The 13,641-nt window shown below is 38.2% G+C and overlaps 1 protein-coding gene across 1 annotated transcript in view; it reads right to left on the bottom strand.

Annotated features, from left to right (window-relative positions):
- TES (testin LIM domain protein) overlaps nt 1–13,641 on the bottom strand; it is a 470,958-nt gene that overhangs the window by 66,554 nt on the left and 390,763 nt on the right. Inside the window, exon 5 of the mRNA XM_044088700.1 lies at nt 11,784–11,999. Within this exon, the coding sequence (XP_043944635.1) occupies nt 11,784–11,999 (216 nt within the window). The remainder of the gene's footprint in view (nt 1–11,783; nt 12,000–13,641) is intronic.

Raw genomic sequence — 13,641 nt, 5'->3', positions numbered from 1 at the left:
TATACTTGCATTTATTACTCTGTACCAGATATTTGTGCTTTAGCAAACCATTAATAGCATACTCATTTAATGAATCCATATTCAGCTTCAAATGAATAAAAAATTATAAGAGAAAAACAAAATCAGATACCACAGAATTCAAAGAGAACTTAAATCAACTTCTGTGAGAAAATCATACAAAGTCAGGATACAACTAAAATCTGACAGAACAGCCAGGAAAGGAAACCTTTACACAGTCCCTGCCATCCTACTGAACAGTCCTGTACCTCTAGGGATAAAGCACGTCACACAACAGTAAACCCAAGTCGGGATACAATTAAAATCAGACAATTCAGCCAGGAAAGGAAACCTGTATGTTATACCCTATAACAGTATATTTCAATGTAAAATGCAATACAAGCTGTAGCACTGTTAGCTACCTAAATTATAAAGTACCAATTGATTTAAAATTATTTTTTGAGGAAGAAAAACGTCAAGCTTTTCTTTAAAGGACAGAACATAAACCCACAAGGTAAGAAGGCATTAAGAAGGAAAAGCACATACAACCCACCCTTACACCCACAATTAAAACATTTTGAGGTAATAATGGAGAGAAAAATAAGATTGGAACTTTCAAAGAGTAAGACAGGGTATAAGATAAAGGTAGAAAACAAATTATTAAATGAAATGAGAGGACACTGCTTTAAGGGTGATGAGACCAGATAAGGGAGGGGGGACAGTGCTTATGGACCAAATGGTGTATGAAGGAAAGATGGACATATTGGAAAATACAAATAGATACGTCAGAGTCTCAGTTAATGAAATAAATATAGGTAATAGAAAAATCTATTTAATTTTAAATGACTTACCGTTGGGAAGGACTAATAAGTATAGAAATTTTTATACGTAGAAAAAACAAAAATACCAACCATCTTTGGGATTCCAAAAGTGCACAGATATAGAAGACCCACCTATGAGGTCTACAGTGTCCTCAGAAGGGTCTATAACAACACCTTTGGCCAGATGGCTGGACACTAATCTTAAAGACATGGTGTTAGGAAGCCAAGGTGTAGTTAAGGATTCTTGGGATTTACTACGTAGTTTAACAAATGAGTTATAAAAATCATTCTCTCATCATATAACTATTGACATAATAGACTTATTCTCACCAATACCATATGAAGAAGGATTGAAATGGTTTGAGGAAGCCCTAATAAAGTATGGTAAGTTTAATAACGGAGACTTATCTCATTTTAACCAGGACAGAAATGGTTTTACAAAATTATTTTATACGTTATGAAGGGGAGTTTTTAAACAAGTACAGGAAGTAGCGATGGGGGCAAGGTGTGCCCCTACATATGCAAACATAATTCTTTCAATTTGGGAGGAAAAATACATTATAAACTCCAAATATGTAAAATGTTGGAAACTGTACAAGTGCTACCTGGACGACATGTGTTTATGGATAAGCTCTGAAAGCATGTTTTTTGAATTTTTAAATTGTATATCAGAATCAACTGATTTTTTTAAATTTTACATACAAGATTAACAACGATGAATTGGAATATGTGGACATTTCTATAAAGAAATGGAAAGGTATTTTCAGTTCAAAGGTTTATCGGAAAGAAACTTTTTCAAATTCATATTTAGCATACAACATCCCCTACACCAAAAAAAAGGAATTGTTAAAGGACAATATATGTTAGGGGTAGTCACAGGACATCTAGAGAATGTGATTTTGATCAAGAATGTAAAATACTGAGGGAAATGTTTATAGAAATAGGTTATCCCTAGGAATTTATAAATAACATAGAAAAAGAAGTTAGAGAAGGAAGGCAGGATAGGTATAAACCCATTTTGGGGGACACAACAGGGCCTAGTAAAGAAAAGGTTAAAACAGTGAATTTTGAAGGTGAAAGAAATTTTGTGACAGATTATAATGGAGATGCAGGAAGAATAAGAAAATTATTAGAAGAAAGGAACAGATTTGGTGACTTATCCGACTTAGAGGAGATTTTTGACAACCCTTTAAGATGTACATACAGAAGGGGTATAAGTCCAAAGGCTATATTAGAAGGTAAAAAAGATGGCCCTAAGTGTAAAGAGGGCAAAGAAGGGGCCCTTTAAATGTGGACAATGCTCCCAGTGTCCATATATTTTTACGAGAGATACTATTCTGGTTAGTAGTAGGGATGGGACTTGGTAGGGATTATGCGAATTGTGACACTAGTGGTATAGTGTACATAGGGCTTTGTGACCACTGTGAAGCATTTTATGTAGGTAAATCAGAAAAAGTTAAAAAAACAATATGAGCATAACTATGAAATTAAAACAAAATGTACTAAAAATGCTCTTTATAGACATACAATAAGTTGTCAAGAAGGAAAATTTTAATTATTTGTAATGGAATGAATTCCAAAGGACATAAGAGGAGGTCCATGGGAGACTTCCATTGAATACAAAGAACTACTTTGGCAACTATCACTGGAAGCTACTAGATTCCCAGGTCTGAATGATGCGGTATCACTTGCTCCAGTTTTAAAGCTAAGGGCTGCAAAACTTTAGTGTTTCTGAAAAAATATATTCTTTGGTCTAAAGAAGAATAGGAATTGTTTATATTAACTTTAGAAGTACGACCTTTGGTTTGAAAAATGCAGTAATACTTAGCTTAGGTTGAAAGCTAAGGACTGCAATATCAAAGTGTATGTGCAGTAACAATTTATTTTGGCCAAAAAGGAAAAAAAAATCCTTTGCTATTTCACAAAATACTACTATTTGAAACATTTATCGAAAAGCACATGTATAGCACTTAATTCCATCTTTGGACACAAGATGGTGCTATTGTACATAGTTTTATGGAAGAATAGCGGGTTTTAAAAGGTTTTTAACATGTATAAAATTAAATTGTATTAGTATTTATATGTATATGTATATTTAATAGAGTTTAGAGAAGGTTTTGTGGACATTTATGTATGTGTGTAGAACTGTTTTAAAGGAATTTCTTAAAAGACGCTTTATAGGGATGAATATTTATTAAGTATATGTGATCACATTAAGAATATACACCAGTTGGATAGTAGTACCAATTAAGTGGAGGGTATTTCAGGGGAAGAATTGTAAAAGGTATGCATTTCTATTTCATCTGAGGAAGTTACTAGAGGACGATAATGCATCTGTGGTGATAAGAGTTTATGGTTTTATTCTGAAGAAAGTGTGTTTTAATAAAGCTTGTTCGACTGGAAAATACAAGTTAAGTCGTGCCTTGGTGAAATTGCTCTATTTTTTCTTGGTTTTGGCTAAATTATACTGGCCAAGTTCGTAAATCTAGCTGGAGTTTATTATAAATACTGTTGCTACTCACCTCACTCAGGACGGCAGCTGTTGTACAACCTGGCCATTTTCTGGTCTGATTCAGGCTTTCCCACTATTATAAAAGGAAATACATCACTTAACTTAATAATTTTCCCCTTCCCAGCTAATCGTGAGAGTTTATTTGGTATCAAACAGGACTTTGGTTTTGGTATCAAACAGGAGTTCGGTTTTACAAACTTGTTAACTTTTTCTCATGCCAGAGCACATTTGCACGGATTGTTTCTTAGATTCTGGGTTCTGGTTCATACTTTTCCCTCCAATTGGCCACTCCGTCACTAGACCCCTCCCCCTATCAAGTAGTAGACATCCAGAGTATTAATAAACCCCCAGCACCATTTTTAAAACCAACAGCCACACACCCTGATGTGAGAGCTTCTGATGGTAAGTTTTCTGTGCCATTTTTCACTATTGTCATTATGCAGACCAACATGCATTAATATCGGTTCTATGCTACATTCTTAATCACATTACAGTGTACTGACTACTACTGTAATGCGAGGGAACTGATATTTTTCACTATTACCAGCAGAAAATGTCTAAGTCACCCACTGCATATAACTACTTGTTTGGTTTGAATTGCAAATGAGTGCTTCTGAAACACCTCATGTTGCGATGCTTGTCACTGCCTGCATTCACCACTATGCTTGATTGCATTGAACTTATGGGATTTTGTACTTCTCTGTTGTAGTCGTTTCCCTAGCCTTTATAGCCCAACTAAGGGGTATAGAACTGTGACTTAATGGACGCATTTAATACTGTCCGTAGCCATCTATAAGTTGTTGTTAACTTGCTACACGTGGTTTGGTTTATGCAGAACTTTTTGAACGACTACATATTATACTGTACATGCATGTTTTAATTGAAAGCTGGTAATTATCACTCAAAGCTACGATCATAGTTTGGCATTCTAGCCTGTCTGCATCTTTTGTACTTTTTTTTTTTTTACTTAATTTATCCCCCTTTCTTCATCATTTTATAGATACACAGTCCCTGCCATCCTACTAAACAGTCCCGTACCTGTAGGGATAAAGCATGTCAACAGACAGTAAACCCAAGTCGGGATACAATTAAAATCTGACAGAATTAACAGCCAGGAAAGGAAACCTGTATGTTACACCCTATAACTGTATATTTCAATTTAAAATGCAATACCTATACTGGTGAAGCTCGTAAATCTAGCTGGAGTTTATTATAAATACTGTTGCTACTCGCCTCAGTCAGGATGGCAGCTGTTGTATATCCCAGCCATTTTCTGGTGTGATTCAGGCTCTCCCATGATCCACTATTATAAAAAGAAAGACTATCCACCATTATAAAAAGAAAGACATCACCTAACTTAACTAATTTTCCCCTTCACAGCTAATCATGAGGGTTTAACTTGGTATCCATCAGGACTTTTACAAACTTGTTAACTTTTTTTTCTTACCAGAGTGCATTCGCACTAATTGTTTCTCAGATTCTGGCTTCTGGCCTGCTCCATTCTGCCCTCGCTTCACCCGGGCTCCACTCTGCTTCCCTACCCTACACCCCCATTCCCACCCACCCCTGTCCTCCCTAGATTTATAGTTACAAGGCCACACCCCCACTCCTACTTCAATCAGATAACCCGTCCTCTAAAACTCTCCACCACAAACATCCTCCCTCATTCCCACACAAACTGCAGCACAAACATCCTCCCTCATTCCCACACAAATTTCCTATCAATTCATACACCATATAATTACATTCCCTCTTGAAAACTTCAGTGAAATACATTAGTTGTACCACACAAGTGATATGACCACCAAAAATTTGCCTGCTAAGTTGAACAAACCCATGCCCTACCAAAATACTACTAAAACCATACGCCCGATTACATTTCTAATATCCTCACTAACTTTAGTGATAGTAGCAACCAAGATCACTTATCACCCAGAGATCCCCAACCCCCTCCAGTCCACCCAATCTCTGCCTATCAAGCCAGTTAACATAGCTATAGGTAGTTCTATCTTCACCAGCACAACCTTCACCCAGATTAAGCTCCCATCACTAAACTATCAAAACTCTCTCACTATTTCCTTGAAATGACAAAAATGTTAGCAAACTGCTGAGATGTATTGTCCAAATAGCCTCAAAGTTAGCTCTAAGTGGAGACATTCATCCCAACCCTGACCCCATCAGCAAGTCCCGACCCCATCAGCAAAGTCACAATCTTAATCTGTGCCCCACAACTCAACAACCAAGCATCAATCATTCCCAATAGGGACATAGCAGATAGTTTAATACTAAATATGAATGTAAGAAGCATTAACAACAAAATCCATGATCTCCACGCTAACATCTCTCATTACTCACCAGACATTGCACTACTTACAGAGACATGGCTAAACCCAAACACCAACAGTAATGAAATACTACCTCCAGGTTACATCTTGCGTACTGACAGAATAAACAGAAGAGGTGGTGGTGTTGCCCTACCCTTTAAAAAAAAACACCTCTCGGTAGACACACTAGTTGACAAAACCTTACAACTTAAAAACGCAGAAATAATATCTGCCAAACTAAATCTCAACCCCAAGAAACATATATACATATTAGGTCTCTACACACCACCAGGGGATAATATCCCATAGCTAGAAAACATCCTACACTGGGGTAGCAATAACTTACCCCAGGAAACACTTATAATGGGTGATCTCAACTTAGACTGGTCAGATTGCAATTCTCCAAATCCCAAGCAGTGTATAAACCTACATGGCTTCTCACAGCTCATCCAAGGACCCAACAGAATTAACAAATCCTCCAACAGTCCACTTTAGATTGGATGTTAACAGGCCCTACTCAAGTTGTCTCCCAGACTCCCTCAGTGCTCATTATCCCACTTATTTGATCAGAAAAAGAAGAAACCCAACCAAAGAACCTATTCTACTACAAATGAGAAACAAAAAGGAACTTGACCCCAACAAAGTTGTAAAAATACTGAAACATTGCAATTGGACACCATTAAAACAATCACTTCAAGATGCCATTAATTACTTCAATACTACCTTCTTCTCCATCCTAAACTCACAAGCACCCATTAGACAAATACATGTTAAATCTATGTCCCATGGCTAAAAAAAGAAACACAATCTTCTCAAATGTAGAGACTAGGCTTGGTCTCACTGGAAATCAAACAAATCCCAAACCACACAACAAGCTTATTAGGAACTCAGAAACAAAGCTGAGAAACAAATTAAAACAGATAAGGTTAACTACTACACAGAAATACAATCCAGACACCACAAAAATCCACAAAAAATTCTGGTCCACTGTAAACAAGATCCTTCTACCAATACAGGAACATCCCCTCCACCACTAACAACAACTCAGACAATATTGCTACTTAATTTAACAAATACTTTACAGAAACCATCCTAGAACTATCCAAGAGTCAAACTCCCTCAACAACCAAACCCAACATCCCCACAAATACCACCTCACTATTATTCTCTCTTCAGCCAGTAGCAACTGATGCTATCAAACATCTACTGAAGAAATTAAAACCCACCATACTGGCTGCAGATGGTCTACCTGCTGAATACCTACAGTTAACAGCAGAAGGTATAACATATCCCGTCTCTTTACAAAGTAATAGACCCATAGCTGAACACCAGGTCCCTCCCATCTGGAAAACCTCCTATTATCATTCCCCTACATAAAGGTGGCCCATCAACAGAACTAAATAACTACAGACCATTTGCAATATTGTCTCCCCTATCTAAAATACTTGAGAGTAATTCATAAACAGGTTACAAACTACCTACTCACCAACAGTCTTCTAACCAATACCAAACATGGTTTCAGACCATACCACAGCATAACCACCACACTTGTCTTTCACTAACACCTTCAGCTTCCACAGGAATAATAATAATAATGTCTCTTCTACCTTCCTAGACCTGATAAAAGCCTTTGACATGGTCTCACATACTAACCTACTCAATACCCTCACTGAACTAAATTTCTCAAACCCCAAACTTGCATGGTTCCAAGATTATCTGGATGGCAGCAAGCAGTCTCCTGGCAGCAAACTCTTTCTCCCCTACTACCAGTCACCCTTGGAGTACCTCAGGGTTCTATCTTAGGCCCACTTCTATTCTCTATATTTACTAACAACCTCCATCTAGCAACCACTCATGAATCTCTCATCCAACATGCAGATGACTCCACAGGGATTTGTTCTGCACCCTCTCTGCTGGAGCTTCAGACTCAAACTCAAAAAGCCTTTCATGAAGTTGAGTCCTGGCTTACAACTGCTAACCTAATCTTAAACCCCCCAAAAAACAAACTAATGGTCTTTCTTCCTAACAAAGCTGCATCCCCTCTCTTAACACCTCCTTCATTACCTCAACTAACAATACTGTCACCACCACCACACACTAAATTTTTAGGAGTAGAAATTGACTGCAAACTCAAATTTGCTATTCACATTTCCCAGCCAGTGAAAAGGGTACATAAACTTGGTACTCTATATAGGAATAAACACCATCTTACCAAAAAATACCAAAATAGCCATTGCACAAACACACACTCTCCACATTATTGTATGCAGCCCCCTTCCCCACTAATCTCAAGAAAACTGAATTACAACTTGAATCTTGCTACAATAAAATTGTAAGTTATGCCACAAATTCCCCAGCTAGATCGCACCACTGCCTCGCACTAAAACTTAACTGGTTAGAGCTCCCCAACTCCTAAAATATACACAACAATGGCCCACAAAATCTAGTCAGAGCCATATAAAAAAACAGCATTAGAAACTCTTCTTCAACACTATGTTACCAGCAGACCACTCTGGTCCTCATACAAACAAATACAAACCCATTTATCCAAAAACCAAGCAGGGGACTCCCGATTTGCAAACTACATAGGTAAAATCTGGAATTAACTACCTGTAAACATTACCTGTATACAAGTCTTACCAATATTTAAAACTAGCCTAAAAAATCATCTCCACAGTAAATCACTCTGTCCATGCTCCAACCCCGGCTGATGTATAGGAACCCACTCTCAACTGATCCTGCTTAATGCAAAACACAGAAACTAAGATTATTTTTTAACATCACAATGTGACCTACCTCAAACATTCTTCCACTGATGTCTAAATTCAAGAGAGTCCTCCTGATTCTCTATACTCCACATCCTTGCATAAAATTCCTCTAATTTACGAATGGAATATGCTCTACTACTTGCCATAACACACTGCAGACACTACACTGTCTAACACTGCAGACACTACACTGTAACACTGCAGACACTACACTGTAACACTGCAGACACTACACTGTAACACTGCAGACACTACACTGTAACACTGCAGACACTACACTGTAACACTGCAGACACTACACTGTAACACTGCAGACACTACACTGTAACACTGCAGACACTACACTGTAACACTGCAGACACTACACTGTAACACTGCAGACACTACACTAACACTGCAGACACTACTACACTACTACACTGTAACACTGCAGACACTACTACACTGTAACACTGCAGACACTACTACACTGTAACACTGCAGACACTACTACACTAACACTGCAGACACTACTACACTAACACTGCAGACACTACACTAACACTGCAGACACTACACTAACACTGCAGACACTACATTGTCTAACACGGCATACACTACATTGTCTAACACGGCATATACTACATTGTCTAACACTGTATATACTACATTGTATAACATTGTATATACTACTTTTACGTGTCTTGTACTGATTTATATTTCATCACATTTAAGTTTTGACCTTTGATGCATTGTATTACTTCATTTATGACCATGTTCTTCATTCTTTTTTGATTTGTCTACATGCTAACTGGAGCTTTTCTCCTTGTATTGATTTGTATTTAATCGCATTTAAATTTATGACCTTTATGTTTTGTATTACTCTATGTCCAATTACTAACTAGAGCTTTTCTCCCTGGGCCTCCGCTGAAAAAGGACACGTGTCCAGATGGACCTGTCCGGTAAACAAATGTAAAATAAAATAAATAACTAAATACTAAATTAAGTGCAGTAAAGTTATTACTCTGACTGTAAAAGTTCTGAAAGTCATTAAAAAACTGGGATTTTACTATTGTTTGCAGCCACACCTCTTTTTAACAGTCAAGGTCAATGAATCGCAAACCAAGACAGGATTGTTTAGATGAGCTCAGGGTTGACCTCTCTGCAGTCTGTGGCATACAGTAGGGGACACAATGATCATGCAAAGACAGTGAAGAGATCAATACTAGGAATATAACTGAAGAAATATATGTACTGCTTACAGAATTGCTGATCTTCAAAGATGGAGATCAGTTTTCAATGCCACTAAGTTATTATAGTATGATCCTTCAAGTCATTTAGCTTTTCTCAACTTCTGCAGTGCTGTACTAAAATAATTATTTGCAAATTACAATCTCTATATAAACTTTCTTGCAAGTAGAGATTATGAGGTGGCTGGGGTGCTGCAGTGGTTAGCACTGCTGCCTCACAGCAAGAGGTTCTCCGGTTTAATTCTTGGCTGGGTTCCTTCTGTGCAAAGTCTGCAGGTCCGTCATGTGGGTTTCCTCCCACATTCCAAAGACATGCTGCAGGTGGACTGGAATTGTCCCTAGGTATGAGTGCGTGCGTGTGTGTACCTTCAGTGGAAGGTTGGGTGCCGGGCTGGCAACTCGGCACAGTAAAAACTACACAATCAGTTTGCAGACTGTTGTTCCACTGTGGCGACCCCTAATGGGAAAAGCTGAAAGGAGAAAAAGAAGAGATGAGGAGAAAGAAGGGATTTTCACTCTGGATCAGAGTGGCTTTGCTGGTCATTTATGCTTGAAGCAATTACTGTGAAAAATGGTATAGACTTTCCACACCAACATTATGAAGCAGATGGAGGAGGAAGATGCAAAATCCTCATATGTCAGTAGCAAATATGGAGGGAGCTATGGCTAAAGAATGCATAATAGGATGCAGTAAATTCAAGCAAAAATATTCAAGGTGTTGGGCATCATAACCACAAGCAATGATGAAAAAGCTACTGCTCTTGTCATTGCATGCGTCACTTTAATGTGAAAGAGAAAAAGGGGAAGCAACAACCACAAGTGGATGTGGTGCACATTCTGGACCTATGTTTTATCAAGATACCATAGTACGGGGGGGGGGTCAAGGTAATAACTAGCACATGCAAGTCCTGAAGTTAGCACAGACAGTTTACTAATTTGGGTCCTGTTCCTAACACTTCTGACATAGCTGTAGTGTTGCACGGCAGTACACATCTTACAAGGCAGATGGTAAATGTTCATTTTGGACAGCTCAATGGTTTGCATTGTCACCTCACAGCAAGAGGTTCTCCAGTTCGATTGTTGGCTGGAGTGCCTTCTGTGCAGAGTCTGCCTGCCCACTTTGCATTCATGTGGATTTCCTCCAGGTACTCTGGTTTCCTCCCATGTTAGAAAGACATGCATCTGGAGCATGTCTCCCTGGGCTTACGATGAAATTAGCTCATTCTAAGTCATACTTTCCCTGTAAACAAATGTTAAATAAATAAAATTTTTGGTAGCCTGGCCCTTTAAACATCAGGGTCACAATACATTGCCCATTTAACTGGTCAGTGTGCAAAGCTGCATTTTGAAACACCCATAGTCCACATTCTTAAACGGGAATGTACTCAAATGCATTCTGTTCCCCAAACATTATTTTTTGCGGAAAAGACTGTAAATCATGCACTGTTACACAGTTGGCTCTTGTTTGAGCATTTCTGGGTTACAGAACGCAGAAGAGATTTGTGGCATCTAATAAGCTCATTAACAGATAATGGCATGTGAATATAATCTTTGCATTAAATACACATTGCATATTGTACATTTTCCATACTGCTCAGTACTTTAAGGTTTACCACATTTCACATATCTGAGGTACATGGGGCATCCTGAGTAGTTAGGCATGTTCCAAGTCTTTCACAGTAGGGATATGCTAAGTACATTTCATTCATCATTCCTTTGCCAGCTACAAAACTTGTTTGTCAAATAGTTCTGTGGACATTGATTTAGGACTCAAAAATTTTGAGCTGCCCCTTCAACACAGATATAGGAGCGTTTATAAAAAACACACACAGAGACTTGTAAATCTAATGTTAACAAGCTGCACATACTTTTATACATGTAACTAAACACTTTGTATATTTCTTTCTTTCTTAGCTATACACATCTTTAAACAGGGATAGTTTTAATTCAAGCATATGAACACATCAATTAACTACTGTACCAATCAGTTAAATATCTGCATCTAGGGTAGCAGCTGTTCTCCCAGTAGAGTTCAGTTAAGGTTGTCTTACTAACCAGCCTTTTAGCATTCAGACAGGCATTTTGTTTTTTTTAGACAACAGAAGAATGGCGTCTTCAAATAACTTGCATACCTCGTCACAGCCAGCACATCGGGGTTTCTCACTGTCACAGTAGTGTCTGCCACAGAACAGTTTCTCATCCTTCCAGAAGTATATCAGATCAACCAGTAGTTCATTACAGATGAAGCACACGAAACAGGCAGGGTGCCAAAGTTTGTCATAGCCAGCACGTTCCGCATACACCGCTGGATCACCTTCTTGCATATTCAGTTTACAGTGATGGCAAGACTGCAACACAAAAGTAAAACAGATAACCATGAAACATCTTTGTTATATTTTTGTATTTATAGCATTTCAGTTTTTAGTAACCACACAGTATCACTGTGCAAGAGATATACTTTTTGTTGTAACATTAGGATGTAACCCAATAACATTATCACACAAAAACAACATAATGAGAAGGAAACAGTAAAAGTAGGTGCACAAATCACTTACATATCAATATCACTATTAAAATTGATCTAAAAGTGAAAACCAAAATGAAAATAAGGTTGTATTCTTTACAGCAACTCCAAAGCAGTGACTAGATGTGATTATGTTTTTTTTTTTTTTTTTTTTTTTTTTTTTTACTAGCAATTGCTGACTAGCACAATGCTGATAGATTTTACTTTATCGATCTTGTTAGACTGATCTAGGAAAAGCAAAAGTTCAGAATACACACTTTCCTAGTTATTACATCTGTAATGTTAAAGGAGTCTCTCATTCCTCAGACCGGCTATACATCAGGTTAACTAATCGCTTCTTGTTTACAAAAATGAGCCAGACCTATTAGTTAAATTTCCCACTACTCCACTAAGCCAAGAATGTAAGTAAAACATGCAGTAAAAATGATAATATACATAACCAATAATCAAGAATAGCAAGAGAAGGAAACAAAATCAGGGATAACTGTGCGGTAAGGAATTCTCAGTACGTGGCATACCCGTGTAACATCACAGAGCATTAAAAAGAAAAGTGATCCTACTGACTGCATAGAAAAGCTGTTAGTTTGGTCCAAGGATCAGGGTAGGAAACTAAGCTCGCCATCACTGTCATAAAACTTACACAGATATTACCACTGCAAAACTAGCTCAGATGGTCCTTGTCCATAAAGACTCCTAAAATACCACATATATGTGTTGGCAGTGACCAATGTATGTTACATCCCCAGATCAGCAGAGCATGGTGCACTACTATTGACCAACTGTCTGGTGTGCTCGCTTTTCTCCATAATTGTTGAGTAAGTACATACAAATGAGTGGGTTGTGTAGAGGAACTAGCCCCCCTGTAATGTTTTTTATCGTACATTTGTTGTGTAGGTGTTGAATGTTTTATAATAAGAAGTTATGTACCTACCATAACGTTCCATGTTAGTTGTCTTCTCTCGCCTTCTTTCTTGCTTGATGGGTTCGGAGCCGATCCCTCGGCTCCGACTCGGCACTTGCTAAGCTCGAGAGTCTCTTTCACCAGCTCGAGGCAGCCCCATATCCCATGATGCAAGGCAGTAAATACCCAGATCTCGTTTGTTGCCAAAGGGCAATAATACCAAGCATAAAATACTCCCAAAGGAAGAAGAAACTTACAAATGGAAAAAGGACCAGGTCTGAATGGTCTTTAGCATAAAAGTTTCTTATACAAGGTCTGTCCAGGCCAGGGGAAGGAGGGAGGGTCACAAGAAAGAAGGCGAGAGAAGACAACTAACATGGAACGTTATGGTAGGTACATAACTTCTTAATGTTAAGTTGTCAATCTCGCCTTCATTCTTGCTTGATGGGACCGCGTCCCTAGCACCTCTATCCTGGGTGGCTCAATGGAACAAACTCTTGAGAACTGTAGAGCCAAAACTGGCCCTGTCCCTGGAGGCCAAGTCCAATTTGTAATGGGAAACAAA

The sequence above is a fragment of the Protopterus annectens genome, chromosome 11.part0 (genome assembly GCF_019279795.1).
Source record: "Protopterus annectens isolate FY-2018-M chromosome 11.part0, PAN1.0, whole genome shotgun sequence".
Classification (NCBI taxonomy): Eukaryota; Metazoa; Chordata; order Ceratodontiformes; family Protopteridae; genus Protopterus; species Protopterus annectens.
Note: the sequence above shows the minus strand (reverse complement) of the source record. Positions and strands in the feature narration are given on the sequence as shown.